The 17,228-nt window shown below is 37.1% G+C and overlaps 1 protein-coding gene across 3 annotated transcripts in view; it reads left to right on the forward strand.

Moving 5' to 3' along the window:
• RALGPS2 (Ral GEF with PH domain and SH3 binding motif 2) overlaps positions 1-17,228 on the forward strand; it is a 117,020-nt gene that overhangs the window by 42,630 nt on the left and 57,162 nt on the right. For all 3 annotated transcript variants that reach the window (XM_068416863.1, XM_068416861.1, XM_068416862.1), the window contains exons 6-8: positions 6,154-6,243; positions 9,572-9,664; positions 13,935-14,061. In XM_068416863.1, the coding sequence (XP_068272964.1) occupies positions 6,154-6,243; positions 9,572-9,664; positions 13,935-14,061 (310 nt within the window). The remainder of the gene's footprint in view (positions 1-6,153; positions 6,244-9,571; positions 9,665-13,934; positions 14,062-17,228) is intronic.

Below are 17,228 nucleotides of genomic sequence, written 5' to 3' on the forward strand. Positions count from 1 at the left end.
GTCAGAAAGGGACTAAGACTTACTTATGAACTTTCCCTTTCTGTAGCTTATTTTTGGGGAACACCAGAAGAGCAGTAAACATACGAACAGAATATATAAGCCTTAAGATTGATGCCATGACAGGCAATCTATGGTTCTCTTTGGATGTTGCTGTATAGACATTCCATATAGTGGTATGCACACAAATATAGCTGCAAATTTTCTTGTCATAAGGTTTAGGTTTGTAATTAAGCCTCACTCCATTCATGTGCTTTCTCTACAGCTGTAAAAGTTGGATGTGCCCCTCTGTCAACTGACAGGTTCCTGCACTGAGAATATCTTTACTAGTGATTTCTTAAGAGCCTTCCTAATATCTTGGAAATTTGTTTTCTGTTGTCTTTAAGTTCCAGTGAAGATCTATCCGTCTGACAGGATCTGTCCCTGGCTTTCATTTCCCTGCTCTGTTTCAGACATTGCATTGACTGCTACAGAAGATTCCCTTTCTTAGATGCCTGTTATTGCTGGTTTTAATGTCTAAAAGAAATCACATTGCCAGTAATCTGAATTGTCCTTGGGACACTCCTGAAACAAGAACAGTGGTGAAATCTAGAGCTTGTCTTTGCCGAGCCAGTGAGTTTTTTGTGCAGTCACCCTGTAATCAAGACAGGCCAGTTTGAGGCTCTATTCCACTGAGTATCTCCCAAGAAATGAAAAAGGTCCTTTTTTAACAGGCAGCCAGGAAGTACTTGAAGCCATTGCAATTCACCATTAAATCACCTGGAACAGGACAAGTAGCTTCTCTTTCTGTTTTTCACATTGTCAGCACCATCACATTCGGATGTGGCAGTACTTTGGCTGTCTCTTGGACTCTATTTAAAGCCAAAAGATTTGAAGGCATTTATAGGTCTTCTTCCCTATTTCTTTTTTCTCTCGTTTTGTTTCTGCTCTCTTAAAGGTTTGAAAAACATTGATACCGGAGTCATAATAGCCTGTAGGAGAAACTCTGCCTTGAAGAGTCAAAGGTAATAAAGAGGAAACAAGTCTAGCTAGTTAACATCTCCTCAGAAGCTGGATTAGTTTGCCTCTAACCAATTTTTTTGGAAACTGCTGCATGCAGCTTTGGTTGCTGAGGGACATACCATTTGCAAGAAGCTCTTCCAAGAAGTTTGCATCAGCTTTTATTCTGGCATCAAGGGAAAGTCATCGGCCTTACTTTTGTGTAGTGGGACCGGAGAGGGGAGGGAAAAGGGGCAAGTATTGTTTCAGTCACAGGTTCCTATTCATGTTAGTACCTCAACTTTTGACTTACTGAGACAGTACTTTGGATGACTTTTGATGTGGTGTGGGCATACGGTTCCAAATGCGTCATTGCGGAGGACTCGTCCATTCCAATAGTAATGTTATATTTAGATTCACCATCCTTTCTGGAGCAGTGAAACCCAAGAATTCCTATGGGATAGGCAGTGGCAGCTGGGAATCAGCAGGCACGGTGGAGTAAGCAATTCTCATTTTCCTTGCCTGGTTTGCCTTCTTGACGTTCAGTTCAGCAGGGTGTAGTTCCTGTTGGGCACCTGCCCCGCTTACCTGGGGGTTTCTAGTGCTTAGACCTAAAATAAGTAATCAGGAAATCATTGCAACTTTTGGCTTTATCAGGCATGAATACATTTCATCAAACTTTTGTTAACCTTCGAAATTTCACTGGTTTTAAATCCTGCAATATGTGTCTGTCTCTTTCCTTTTTCCCCCAACTTGCCAAAAGAAAACCATGAACAGCTCTCACTTTGTAAGTATAGAGAATATTAAATCACTTAACAGCTGCTTCACAGCAGATTGATCTGCTGATAGCATTTTGGAAACAGTAATGATTATGTGCAGTTGATTGCAGTCCACTGAGAATGAAGTGGTGTATTTCCAGCATTAGTTATGTGATAATTATATGTGGTGCCTGTAAAACCAGATCGAGTTCAGGGAAGAGAAATCAATTGAGTCATTCCATGCCAGGACTCTTTTTTTCTTGAAGAATGCATTGCTACGTGGTGCTCCATACATCTACACAAGTACTACTAAGTATTGCTTTTAAATATGTGATTTTTTTACATAACTTCTTAAAAACTCTGATCTTTGCCTTTCTCAGCTTGCTTCTGAAAGTTAGTTGTACGTTTGTGTGTTACTGTTGTTACTGGTAAATCTGTCAGAATGCAGAACTGTCAAGTTTGCCTACTTACTAATCCATCTACCTTTTGAAAATAAGTGTTTATCATAAATTTCAAATAAACAAGAGGCATGTATTTTTTGAGTATTGGAGTTAGGAATTGATATGAAAATGTTTCATAGTTTATGTGAAGGTAACAGTTGCTCTCCTGGTTATAAGATTATCTGTATTACAAACCTCTTCCTTGAGATTTTTTTTTTATTTAAATGAGAGTGGAACTGTGCTGCCACAGAGCTTAAAATACTAGAGAAACTTAAGTAGATTCAATACGTTAGAACAATTTTAAAGCAAAAGATCCCCCTTGAAAGGCAAATTTTATGTTTTACTCTGTGAAACTGGGTTTGGTTTGGTTTTGTATTTGTTGTTTTTTTTTTTTGTTTAAAAACCAAATGCAGACATAATGTAGGCGAAGTAGTTTGTTTTGAATATTGTAGTGTTGCTGAGTTGCAGTGAAGTGTGATAGTGAAATTTTACTAGGGTTATCAGAAATCAAAAAATGAGGTGGGGGAGAGGTTAGTGTGCTTCCTTCGGAAACAAAACAAAAGCCGACAGGAATTCCACCTTAGCTGTAACGATGCAAGGTCAGTACTGTCTGTTATACGTTACATGCTTTTTGTGTAGCCTATCAGAATGTTTTTAACAGATATTTGGAAGAACAATCCAGAAACTCCGTGAGAGAGTCTTGAATTTGCCTATCTACTAGTTAGCACAGAAAGCACAATTAGTTTTGGAACCAACAACTACGAACTTAAAAGCACCAGTGTAACAAAATTAGTATTTCAAATAAGGCAAACATGGGATAATTTAAAAAGCTTTTCTGTGTTTCCAGAAAAGCTCTGTTCAAAAGTTAGGCATGTTTTTCTGGGTTACCTTAATAGGGAAGAATATAAATGCACAAATAGATGTCGAGGGTTAAATGCTGTCTTGAACTGGGATCAAAGGCATTGATGGCCAAAGGCTGTGGGTCATCTAACTGATTAATATTGGTGGGACAGTGTGAGAAATAATGACATTTAAATGCAGAGAGAGAGGACTTGAAGCAAAATAACCACAAAACATGTATGGAACTAATATGTATGATTTATGTGAAGAACAAACCTGGATAAAATAAAGTGGCCTGTTGGAACAAAAGGGTTTATTTAAATTGCTTTTTTTTCAGTATTTGGAATACATTAGGTTATGTTGCTGTCTAAAGATACCAGGGAATAGACAAGACCAACCAAAAACCAATGTCAATGCTGGTAAAAACACATCGAAGAGAAGTGGAGGTGGTTGGAGTGGAGAAGAAGTGTGTTTAGTTCTTTATCTCCTGCTTACTGTGTCACTGAAGGGACTGGATGGCTCTGAGCTTGGAAGAAAGTTTTGGGTTTTGTTTTGGTTTGTTTTTCCTGAAAGAGCTTGAAAGTGTTGAGACTGGGTCTGGCTGGGGCTGGGACAGAAACCAGGCTTCCTTGAGTGAACAAGAGTACTTGTGCAGCACAGTGCTTGTGTCACTGTGATCCTAATGAACTTTTGTGGACGTTAGGGCCAACATAGTAAATTGTTTGTTTTTTCATCCTTATTAAAATGATCAAGCATTGCTCTGTATTCTGAGCAAGTGTTTCATAGTCAGGCTTACCACAAGCCAGTCTGCTGCTACATCGATGCTCTGTTAAGTTAAAACTGAAGAGATTTGGGATTTTAAGGCACAGCATCACCTGTAGTAGTAGTCTCTACCTGATTCTTTATGATACAAAAATCTATGTTAAAAATTTAAATTCCATTGATCTTCAAAGGGAAAGCATCTCCTTAGAAACTCATTCATCAGTCAAGGGAAACATTGGTTTTCTCAAGCTGTGTAACTACAGCAGGACATCAGACTGAGATTTAACTTTTTTAACAATATTTTGAAGTACTGTCAAATACTTTAGCATTTATGTATTCAGTACTTATGTATTTTATAGTAATGCTGTTTGCACAGAACCATTTTTTATATTTGTCAGGGCAACAAGGTTTATCTGGAGATACTTTGCTTTTTTTTAAAAAAAAAAAGGGAAAAAAGGAAAAAGAAAACTGAGCTCTGTGGCTAATTCTTTCCTGGCTAATACAGCCTTAGACAAACAGACCAAAGGAAAGCGGTTGTTATGCAAGATGTCTGTGGGGTTTTTTGTGGCTTTTTGGTAATTCTTCCATTTTCCGTTTCCAAAGAGCTGTTGTGTTTTGACATCCCAGTTCTCATCAGATCACTGTGACTTCACTGAAAATGTAATCATTTTGGAGGTGCAGATCTTCTCAGGCTATTCTGTACAAAGTGAAATGGGATAAACAGGATATTTCATTTTTTTAATTAAATTTTTGGGCAGGAACCTGAATACATATGCAGTATTAGCACCACACTTAAAAATCAAAGCAGCGTGACAGATTGAAAGATGTTTACGTGTGAGAGCATACATTTCTTGATACACTGTTTTCAGTAGTTTTATAAGTAGCAATCAGGCTATATCTTGCTAATTGTTCATTTTTTCCGAACTTGTAGTGAATACACGAATAAAAGCTACAGCATTTGTTACCACTTGCTAATTCTTTGCTACTGTTTTCTTACAGTTATGGAGGTGTTTATTTTCTATCATTCTTCTTTGTGCTCAAGTGTATGAGGGCAGAGGGTGTGGGGGGAGCAGAGGAGAGAAAAGATTAAAATTTAGACATGTTAATGAAACATTTTCAAACTATTGCTTTTATGAGAAATTCATGTAACTACAAAATGCAGCAACCATCCTTCATACCATACTGAATATAACAGTGATTTTTGTATAACAGTGAAGTTAATCTTATAAAACAAATGAGTATGGTAGCGTGCTGTGTGTTAGCAGGTAAGTGGCATAGCCAGCAGTAAGAGTATCACAGAATCACAGAATCAATGAGGTTGGAAGAGCCCTCTGGGATCATCGAGTCCAACCATTGCCCTGACACCACCCTGGCAACTAGACCATGGCACTAACTGCCATGTCCAGTCTTTTCTTAAACACCTCCAGAGATGGTGACTCCACCAGTACAAAAGATAAATGCTAAGTTGTAGCAGAGGTTCCTACCTTATGTTCCAATTTTGTTCAGGTGATACCGGTCTGATGATTATTTTTATTGTGAGCTATTGAGAATTTGGAAATGTCAATGAACTGTGGTTGAAGCTGTTCAACTCATCTGAGAATTGGATAGTGCAGCTTTGAAGCTGTGGAAAAGTAAAACCAAAGGATATAACTCAATTTTAGGTTTTATATTCCTTAATTTTGTAGACTTTCTTAATAAAATTTTGTCATGATTTGATTTTCTTGGGAGAACTTTGAAGTTTGAGACTTTTACCATTTGCTTTGTGTCTATGAGAGCTCATCCTCAAAATTAGCTTGAAAAGGAGTCAGTTTGCATAGATTGTACATAACCGATTCTGCTGGGGTTTTCTGAGATGTGCTGGTGGCAGAAGAGTTTTCCTCATGGGAAAAACAGATCCCAATGTCTTTGTACACAACTAACTGATGTGACAGATTTTACAAAGCCAAGTTCTAGCCACCCACACACTGACTGCGAAAAGCAGGCACCAGAACATGCACTCTCCAACAAAATGCATGGCTGCCAGTTGTGAAATGGGGAAGGTGAAGAGAGTAACAAGATAAAATATAAGTTGGATTTATTAACTTGATTTAAGCAACTGCTTGACCATATAATGGTAGAAGGTATCTTGGGTAAGAATGAACAGAATAACAGAGCAAAACACTTCAAAGAAAGGTTGGTTTGGTTTTTTTTTATTAGTATCTGGCTTATATTGGTTGGGATTTTATAGCATAAGCATTTGCATCTTCTAATATGTATTCAACTTTATAGATGGAAGCTGAATGCTGTGAGACTTTTAATGTATTACTCATGACATAAAAGTATTAAAAGTGTAATGCTGAAGCTCTGTATTTTAAAAAGGCAAATTTTCTTCTTTGTAGGTAAGCTTCTGGGTCGTTAGAGAGATTCTGCATGCACAGACCTTAAAAATAAGAGCTGAAGTTTTGAGTCACTATATTAAAACTGCGAAGGTAAGAATTTGAATGGGAGTGTGAGGGGTGTGGGATTCACAGTGATGGAAGTTCCTATACTTCAGTTGGTCAGTTCAAAAATACACATGAGTAAATATTTATCTGATACCTGATTTAGCTGTGGTTGTATCTGTTGACTTGAATAGCTGTTTGGCTTCTGCATGTAACAAAGTTGTCAGAAATACTGACAGAGCAGAGTCCTGAAATGGAAGCCTTTGTTTACAAAAAAATAGCTTAACTGAGGAAATGCAAAGATGCAGAAATTGTGTGTTTGCTTTTACTTTTGGAAGGGATGGATCTGTTATCTCTTATTCTACTTGTGGCATGAATAATACCAACCTAATAATATTGTTTCAAAAATATGCCTGAACTCAAACATTTTAGAGCTCTCATCCTGTGATATCTTCCTGAAAGCCTTTTGGACTGACATTCGTAAGAAAAGGCTCAGCAAACCTTGACTTACGTGTAGGTGAACCAGAGTCCTGGCCCTTCGAACAGAATGAAACTTCTTCATTGTAGCGTGAAGAGAGGGAAGTTTTTGCTGTCAGAAGGTGGCTCGCTGTTACTACAGCTAACTTCTGCGACCACTTCAGGTTGCCTGCAAAAAAAGATGTTAAATTTTTGTAATTACCTTGGTATTAATTTTGCAAATGCATTCTTTGTCTTTATATGCACATTTTTAATGAAGTAATGTTTTACTTCTATGGGATTTGACTATAAATTTTGGGCAAAGCAAGCAGATTTTTTAAGATTCCCCAGGCTTTGCTCAATAATCATGCAGTGGTCATAAACTGTTAAGGATATCTCTTAAATATCCTTTGATATCTGGTGAGTTAATGTACCTTCATCTCATGTATTTTTAAAAATCAGTTCTTGTTTTTTTTGTTTGAAATACAAACATACAAAAATTTGCCTCATGATCCGTGTCCCTCCACAGGAGGGGGAAGGTTCACCTGTAGCGATCATAGTGCAGAACTGATCTTGGGAGCCAAGCAGGGTCAGGCCTGGTTAGTGCTTGGCCGGGACGTGCTGACACTGGGGTGTTGTAGGCTCTGCTTTGGGCACAGCACCCTGAACGTGCCTGATGGCATCGGTGGACTGCAGACAGCAGCGTCTGCTGAAATGCTGCTGGGTTTGAGACTAACAATTAGTTGAGCTTTGCTTACCTGTGAGTTGCAAAAGTCACAATTACAAAAAGCAAGAAATTATATATGGGGTCTCTTATATCTGTTAATTTACTTCCTGTATCATTATCTTGGCTTTGCTTACATATGGCTGGTAACATGAAGTTAAGTGCAGTTAGTGCCATTTGAAGGATTTCCTGTTTACACCAAAGCTATTATCAAAGCAGCTTGGTGCCAGAGGTCACACTAATTAACTTTTCAGAGAAGCTGTAAATCCACTCTACAGTGAATTCTTTGTGCTGACGACTAGCTATCTGTTGTATAGCTAGCAGTCCTTTAATGGTATCTCATGCTATATTACTTTATGCATGAACTAATTGGACTTAATAGTTTCATTCCGCTGAAGTTCCCAGACTATCCTGATCGGCAGTGACTTCTATTTCAACACTGGCAGCAGCTAGGAAAGTCTTTTTCATTTTTAATCAACTACCCTGTTCTTTGGGATAGTGAACTTCATTACCTTGTTTGTGGATGATTCAGGGCGTGGAAAAAAGGGTTGTTGTGTAAGTGCAGGGACAAACACCAGCAGAGCTATTTGGAAGAATAGTAAGACTATGGTATATGACAAATATCCACACCGCCCCCACCTCACCCCACAAAATATTGATTGCCCTTTCCACACAGTTACTAAAGAATACTCACAAATAGGATTAGGAGAGGGAAACACTTCTTCAGTAGGTGTGGACAGACTCTCGTTTGTCAGTAGACACGCTGGAACCGTAGGGTACTGCGCACCCAGACTGAAGCTGCTACTAAGGTGACCTGACAGCGAGCATTGAATGTGGCATTTCTGAGTAATCCCTACGAGGACTTTGTTCTATAAAAGGCTGTTAGTTTTCTAGCAGTGTGTTAAGTGGAGAGAGAATCATTTGCCCTGCTCCAAAACTATTAGCTGGAAAACCATCCTTACAGTATTGCTTTTGGCCTTCCAAATATAAAGTCTCCTCTGATATTCAGCGTTTACTGAGAATCAAGTTAGTCTGATTTTTTTTTTTTTTGTCCTGTTATCTCATGAAAAACCTTCTAATCAAGAAAACTTGGGTAAGCTGAGTTTCAAGGAGGAAAAAAGATTTCCACTGTTTCTTGAATGGCAAGAGTTCCTTATATAACTGTGTTATGTTTCTGGCTGGAATCCTAACCTACCTGGTGAATTTTCCAAACGGGTTAAACAGGATTTACAATACTGTGATTGAGTATCCATTTCTCTTTATCAAAGTCTTTTTGGTAGGGGTAAAACCTCAGTTTGTCTGTGTTCCACCAAAAATTCTTGAATGTAGTTCAGATCTCTGGGTGCTTATAGCTACTGGAATAATTGATATTGCAGAAGAGCTTAAGGAACAGCTTTTTCTTCAGATCATTTTTAAGCTTTTGCGACAGCAGTACCAGTAGTTAATTGGCCAAGACAGATTGATGGTTTTGGAGACAGAGGGAAAGAAAAAAAAGAGAGGAGGGAAATTCCAAATATGTAAGAAAATGCACTTATGCGTAGTGTTTTGTAGAGAGTTTTAAAGAAAATTCTTTTACCCTGATGTCTTCTGTTTTCCATTTCATTTCCACTCATTAGTTTTAGTTGTCATACCCCCGAAATTGTCTTTCAGTGGGAGAAGTACTCCAAGTATGTGGCTTTTTGAAATTTACCTGCTTGATTTCATCCTGCAACAATATTTTTTGGGTGCTTTGACGCAGCCTTGGTAGATATATAAACCTGTGGTGCCAAATGCATTTACAATATGAAATCCTACCATGATTACATCATTCACAACTGGGTTATCCTTTTTGGCATGTTAAGTTTGAAAATTCTATTGAATGCTATGAAAGGAATTTGTTGGGTTTGAAGGTCAGAAAATTTCTGGCCCTTCTGATAGTTGTCCCAAGATGTATGTATACACAGATTTATTTTTTTTTAAGAACTCTATCTGGACTATGAAGCAGCCAGTATAGCCTAATCCAAAACTGTGTAGATGCAGTAATGAAAAATCAGGAGGTGCCATAAGTGGTCTGGGTGCACAGCAGTTCTCTGTAACTAACTCTGCATTTTGGAACATGCAAGATTTTGTCATTTTTGAATTGTTAGTTATTCTGTATTTATTATTGACAGCACTTGGGATGTTGTTTATTGTTATTGTTTATATTTTTGTCCTCAGAAACTGTATGAGCTGAATAACCTGCATGCTCTTATGGCAGTTGTGTCAGGCCTACAGAGTGCTCCAATCTTCAGGCTGACTAAAACGTGGGCGGTAAGTGAGCAGCAGGACAACGGAGGGGTTTTAATTTCTTATGAAATTACAACATTCTGTAGCTTGTTTTCAAGGATGCAATAATTATTACAGATACTTTTAATCTTCTTGTACTGTGTACATAATATTTCTAGTGCCTCTTAAGTCTATGGTTTTCCTGTTGATTTTTTTTTTTTTTTTTTTTCCATTCTGGCATGGAAATATTTTCCTTTGAAAAATAATTCCCTGCAGATTCTGCTAAATGCAGAGGCTGCTAATTTGGCCAGAAGCTATTTTGTATCTAGTTGCTGGAAAATTATGAATGCCAAAGTGGGTCATACTTTAATCATTTAAGGGTTTATACTGTTGGAATTTTTTTTCCTATGGAGAGCAGACGTCCAGAAACTCTTGATTCAGTTTCCATAAAGAGATTTGTAGTTTCTCTGAGTGATAGCTTCACCTAGCAATTTTCCTCAGTGTTTTCAGAATTATTTTCAGTTATAACAACTGCATTACACAGTATATTTGTACATCTGCTTTCGTACAGTTATGAAAGAATGGCGTTCTTTGGAAACATTTTTATTTGATATCTGTTTCTTGACTGGCATTAATATTATTTTTGTGTAGTTGTATCCTTGATCAGAAGAACATTAGGAATTACTTTTGCTTATTGATACCTCAGAGCTGAGAAAACACTGTGCTTGATTCAGCCACACATGTGTAGTTATCCAGCTGTATAAATAGATGAACTGTGACGTTTTCAAGTGTGATAGAAATAATCAGGTGACTGAAATACTCCCGTGTGAGGGTTCCATATAAATAGATCATTAAAAAGAGCTAAAAACTTTCACTAAAGACACATCAACACATCCTCACATGTTATAAAAAGTGTTTCTTTGTCTGATAACTGAATGATAATGTTGTTCAGTTGCTAAACGTTACCAATATTGAATATAATTCACTCCTGCTGAGATGCTCATCTAGAATTCTGGGCACATTTTGCAAATGCACAGTTAAGACAGACATTGTTTCAAAATACCAAAAATCTCTCTATGGAAATCGTAATGAAGTTAACACTTCAAAATGATCTCAAGAGGAACTTCTGGTTTTCTGGTTTTGTCATGTCAATGAATTAATGCCTCAACAGTTTTACATAACTGTAATGCAAATTTGATTATTTTTTTTTCTGTGCATGACTCGAAACAAATGTCAACTATAACCATATATTAATATAAACATATTGGTTACTACCATAATTATGCCATTCAGAACTGGGAGTCCCCAGTTTCTTTTCCTGCTTAGTCAACCAGAAGACTGAGTTCACACTGACGAGGATTATCTGTGTGCTCTTGGCATATGTATCGGTTTTTAAAGTTTGCCCCTCTTCCACCCTCTTGAAATGCCAGGTAACTTCTCCCACATTTCTGCAGGGGTTTGATATCTCATATAATCCCAAGCGAGTCTATGCTTTTCATCATCTTATATAAGCCTTTGCAAATTCAAGTTGCAGGATAGCTCCTAGCAGTGTGCGCTGCAAACTGACTTAGATGTCTTTCTCTTAGAAGTTCAGTTTATAAATTCTTTAAGCAATTCTAAGGCTTTGGCTTTCTGTATAGTAAAAGCAAGAAAAGACATGTGAAGAGGCACACCAAGCTGTTATTTGAGTCTCCAAGTCGTTTGAGTAAGTTACACAGTAGCCTTCCAAAACCTTCAGTAAGAAAAGATTTGCTCTCCTTTTCTGAGATAAGTTTGTAGCAACCCGCAATCAACCTGACTTATAAAGTCAGGAAAATAACCGCAAGTGTATTCACTCCCTAAAAAAAAAAAAAAAAATAAAATAATCACCTTATATGGTTGGAATCTAGAGTTGAAAGGAGCCATTAAATATTTGCTTGGTAATCTCATGTTCCTAAAAAAGATGGAATTCATGTCTTCTGACGGTATGTCTGAATATGTCTGAAATTTCTCGCTCATTGCCTGCACACCCTCTGAACTCCGGAGGCTAATAAATACTTCTGATGTGTGATTTGCCCTGTTCAAAACTTTAAAAGAATTATGAACCTTTCCAAGAAAGTACTTACAACAGAATGGAATATTCTGCTTTTCTCCGTTTAATCTGAAGGAAGTCTAGATGACCAGCTAGGACTTGGGCAATGTAAGCAAATAATCATTAGACATCTGAAGTTAGGGGAGTGAATCCTGCCCCACTCTGCCAGCACTCTGCAACCTCATCTCTCCTTTCTTGCCTTTGAAAAAGGTTGTCTTCAGTGCTGGCACAATATAATTAGAAAGCAAAGAGCAGCCTGGAAGGCTCTGAATCCTTCCCTGCTACTGTAAACTACCAGCCTTAGCTTTTGTTGTCTCAGCATATATACATCTCTTTACGGTTCTTTGCATCCTTTGAGCCTAAGAGAAGGAGGAATAAAAATCAAAAATCGTTTAGAAAAAGAAGTAGCTCCAAAACTGAAGAAAATACAGGTGGGTCCTTACTTGCCCTCACAGAAACTGTACTTTTCTACATTAATGCAGGAAGTGGAGACATGATGTGAATTGCACTATGAGCACAAGGGAAAGCCGTACAGGTTCAGCTTGTTTAGAGATTATTCGAAGAGCCTGAAATGATATATTGGACTTGAACAAGATTGTGCTAATCAGTGTGTTTTGAGGAAAATACAATTCATTTCATTCAAGTCTGAATTGTGGCCATTACTATATCTGTTAGTCTTGCCTTGCCTTCCAGTCTGCAAAACTGCAGGAGCCTTCCAGACACCAAAGGGTGGCAGAATATTTTAGAATATTATTAAAGGCAAGCTAATCTAGGCTGATTAAACTGGAACCATCTTTGAGGAGATAAACTTCAAAAGAGAAATGTCATGTTCTGGTGGCTGGAAAGAAGTAACACCTGTCTACTGTTTCCTTGTCCTGGAATTGGCAGATGTCTGCAGTTTTAATGAACATGAGGTGCAGTTCGATCTGAACATTGAACCAAAACTAAAGATGTAAATGAATTGCTGGAATGTCAGAGATCAGTATGTCTTGGGAAACAATTCACTTTTAAAAGTGACTTTCTTCTGAAAGCCAGTGTTCAGTTTGTTGGTGTGTTAGCTATCCTAATGAGGACTAGAGTACAGGCAATGTAAGTAAAAAGAGCGGTTGTTTCAGTAGTGAATTTACAGCTTTACAGAGGGGGCATTTCACTTCTATCACGTTCACATAGATTAATCTTTAACTGAAAGAGAAAAGGGGATATGCATAAAAATTCAGCAATCTGACCCTTGTAATTTTTGCATTGTTGAGCAGGAAATATTGTGACTGGGACAAGGAAGCTGGGTCTTCTGCCAAAATGTTCAGCAAGAACATCTTATACCCTTCTTTAAATTCTGGTTCTGAAATAAAATAAAGCCTTTAATGTGGTTTTGCAGCAGTAGTTCAGCTAGATGTTTTAAAAATATCTTAAGTTACTTTCCCAATCTCACAAAGAGCTTAGTTGCTGTTAATTCTGTCAGAGGAAGGGGTGGCGGGGAGCGGGAATGGACAATGAAGGAGATGCATGACTCAAGTTTTGTATTCCAAGTGGACATTCCTGTAATATTAAGAGAAAGTAAAATTGCTAGTTGGCAGAACAATATACAGAGCCTGTAGTCCAGTCCATAATGCCTTCTGCAAAGAAAAGTGGATTAAATCCTTACTCTTTTCCAGACCTTCAAGTACATGTATATCTGCATTCATTGTTTTTAAAATTGTAGTTTAGCTTAAAATATTTATCACATCTTAATGGCATTGTTTTGCTCTTTGGAAAATTATTTGTTGAGACAGCTCTCAAATCAAGAATAAGAACATATTTTGGAATTTGTGTTTTTGTGAAGCTGGATTGGTATAAAATTTCTCAGTGTATCTGACAAAGAAATTTTAACTTATGGATAATCAGAGTGAATAACTGGTTTGAAATATTCTAGATGTGGACAGCACATGAAATTGTAATGCATGTTAGCTAGATTAGACTTTGGTAACTTGTGTTATTTCAGAAGGATTCTCCAGGATACCAAAGTTTTACCTAGTTGATTTTTTTAAAAAATTTTTTAAATTTAACAGCCAAAATAGCTACTTTTCTTTGTAAACTCTCCAAGTACTCATCCTTAAGGAGTAAATGCTGTAATTTTGAAGCAGTTATATTTAAAAAACAAACAAATAACAACAATGGGGGGTGGAAGTCTGTGCTTATAAGGGTAAAAGAGAAATCATAATGATCAAACTTAAGCTTATCTGGTTTTGCTTTTTTTTTTTCCCCTAGTTATTGAGTCGGAAGGATAAAGCCACCTTTGAAAAGCTGGAGTATGTTATGAGTAAAGAAGATAATTACAAAAGGCTTAGAGACTATATCAGCAGCTTGAAGATGACTCCTTGTATTCCTTATTTAGGTAAGTTAAAGTATTTCTAGTGGGAAACACTAATGACAAACATACTTCTCCAGTGATTACACAAACTAAACACCATCTTTTAAGCATTCATGATACTATTTCAATATTTCAGTAAAGAATCTATAACCACTAGTTGATTCTAGATACTCTGTATATGGCAAGAAATAGCTTTACTAGCTTCAGAAAGAAAATACCTATTAAACCTCACAAACACTTCAGGTTTTACAAACAGTGTCAGTTTTCTCGGAAATTATTTTCCCATCTGTTGTATAGATACCCTGATTGACTTCTGGAGAAGTACTTAAACTATTATGCCTGCTAGCACTCTTAGAGCTAAATACTTGACTGTTATAGCAGCGATGACTTTTAATTTATGAGAGGGCATAAATCATGAACCTCTGAGATAAATAAATGTAGATCTTAATGTTTGGTACATGCTAAAATCTGGAGATATTGCTGCATTTAATTATACTAAGGTGACAAGAGAAACTGGGTTGTTACAACTGGCTCAGCTTTCTGGAATAATTATGAGTAAATGATATTCCTGTGTATCTGAAAACTAGATAAATGTGTTTAATATGTATTGGTTTTGTTGCCAAGCTAATCTAGTGTTACTTAACGTCTCAGTTTAGTTTATTTAAAGTGATCAGTGTGCTTTCTTTTAAATGTAGCTTTTCTTTGATATCATGTCAGTAGTCACATAAAATTAAGGTTTACCTAATTTTTTCCTTTTCCAGAAAAAGTAGCTGATGCAGTAGTAGTTCACAGATATGAGTTGCTCTTACAACTAAATTCAAGATGACCTCCTGTGGTCACTAGGGCTCATTAAACTGTAATCTCTTTGTTCCTGAAGTTTGATACTTCCTTTATTCGGCTGGGCTATTAACTTTTTCAAGACTAATAACTTGACAGTAATCTTTATGCTGTGATCTATGTATCCTTCACAATGCTATTTCAGTTGCTTCATAGCTTGATCTGAGCGACACCACCATCCTTGATGTTAGACTCTAGAATGATGCCTCTAAAACACAAATATTCAGGTTATGTGAAATAGGTTGAATTTAAAGGCTTTATACTTAAATAGAAAAGAAATACTTTGCTGTGGAGAAACAACAATAATGTTAATGACACGTAGTCCTATAGAGTTCCTCATTCTGTCTTTATTTTTTACTTCCCTGTTACATCCCTTCCAGAAACATCCATCAGTTCCAACGTGATCTTAACAGTTGTTTATTTCCTCTGTTTTCAAGCATTCAGATGTTAGTAATTGTTTGTGTCTAGACTGGAAAAATCAGCATGAGTGTCTTTTGTATGAAGTACAGGTGTGGAAATTGCTGGTGTGGCATACTGTCACATGCTACCCTGTTTATTTGACAGAGCTATTAAAACTAGGCCTAAATTAAAAGGGGCAAAGAAGCAGCCAAACATAATGTAATGTGATTAAATGTCATTCTGTGGCTTTCCCACCATGTGTACACATATAGTATGTACATCCTGTATGTGGTTCTGAAATGCATTTTCTAGCTTTCCAGATGCTTTTTACATATATGCCATGATTTATGAAACACAAAGCCAGGCTCAAATTGTCTTCTTGCTGATCATAAAAGTCCCAAGCCAACCTGCTGTCAGATTTTTTTAAAAATCTCATGATGCTCTGACCCTTGCCATTATGGTCTTCTGATACTTACTGCCGTACAGAGAAATCTTTATGCTTTGGTGTGTTTGTCTGACACTTAAAAAATACTGCCTTACTACATGCAAGTGTATTTTTTAAAAAAAAAAAAAAAGAAATGTTGAAACCATCATTTTAAGTTTTGTTCAGTTACAGATGTTTTCTCAATACAGTAGCAACTTCTTGTCTAATTTTTGCATTAGAATAAGCTTTGGGCTTGACTTGATAGTTTGTTGAAGTGAAATGTATATTTCTTTTCTGCTTAGAAAGAAAGAAATGCTCTTTGCTGTGACCTGCTGTAGTTAAAGAATGTGATGTGACCTGGTTTCATATGATATCAATTCTTACTAATGACATGAAGAATGTCCTCAAGCCTTTTTTAGTTCTCCAAAGGAATAGCAAACATCCACCAGTGCACTCCCTCTAAAATTAATTTTGTAAGGTTTAAATAAGTGGCAAAAAGAACAAAATCGCCTTGAAACTACAGTCATGGTAAATCTGTATCTATCTTGGAAGATTGGCCGAGTCTAATTTTTCTCATTTGATCAAAGCTTTAATCTCTAGTAAGACTTGAGTAGATTTGCAGGAGTACTATTTCTAAAATTTCCTTCCCAAGGCATTTTTACTAATGTAAGAGTCATATGGAAGAGAAGTAATTTAAGTTGCTTGTTTTACTTACTGTTTTAAACTTACCAGTTAGAGGTTGTAATTCCTGAAAGGATCTTTTTTCTGCTGTTACTTCTGGTATAAAATTGTATACAGGAGTAGTGCTGCTCCTGGTTTAAAATGAGTAGAAAAGTCTGCCTAAAAGTCTACCTAAAAGTCTGCTGTTTGAAATTGTGATCATGGCATGTACTGGGGAGGGAGAAAACAGAGGTGTGAGGTGGGGCTCTCTTCAGGGTTGGTGCGGAGATGCTACAGTTCCGTGCTCCCCTAAATGCCCTTTAGAAAGTGCAGAGAATCAAGCCTGCTGCACAGATAACATTTGCCATTGCAGATCCCCTCTGGAGAAATATGGGCAGTGGTCGTGCAGGACCCTGTTTGGAAGGTCGTAGGGAAAGTGAGCATATAAAGGAATTCCAGCTGTGGTTTCAAGGATGAATGTTTTACCCTTCAGAGGTTATTAGGTTTACCCTTAGGCAACCAAATATTGAATGTGGGTGTGGAGTTTTTTTCATGACCATCTTAACACTGTAAGATAAAGCTTAAATGCTTTTTTGGTGTAGCCTTTGCAATGGGAATGGAGCCACAGAAGTACAGATTGTTTTCTTATTACCACACTGGGGGCAAGATAAAATGTCCTTCCACGTTCAACTAGGAGGAAAAAATGAAAATATTTTTCAGTTCCTTGCAGCAATAAGTGTGATGCGATTCCTAAATTCTAAAAATGCAAGTGAGAGCAACACGTCATCAGTGTGGACTCACTAACTTAAATGTGAGTGCTAAGAGCTGTGCAACACGAATAAAAATGTTCAGCATTAGGTCCTCGTTACAT

This window comes from Nyctibius grandis, chromosome 21, assembly GCF_013368605.1.
Source record: "Nyctibius grandis isolate bNycGra1 chromosome 21, bNycGra1.pri, whole genome shotgun sequence".
Taxonomy (NCBI): Eukaryota; Metazoa; Chordata; class Aves; order Nyctibiiformes; family Nyctibiidae; genus Nyctibius; species Nyctibius grandis.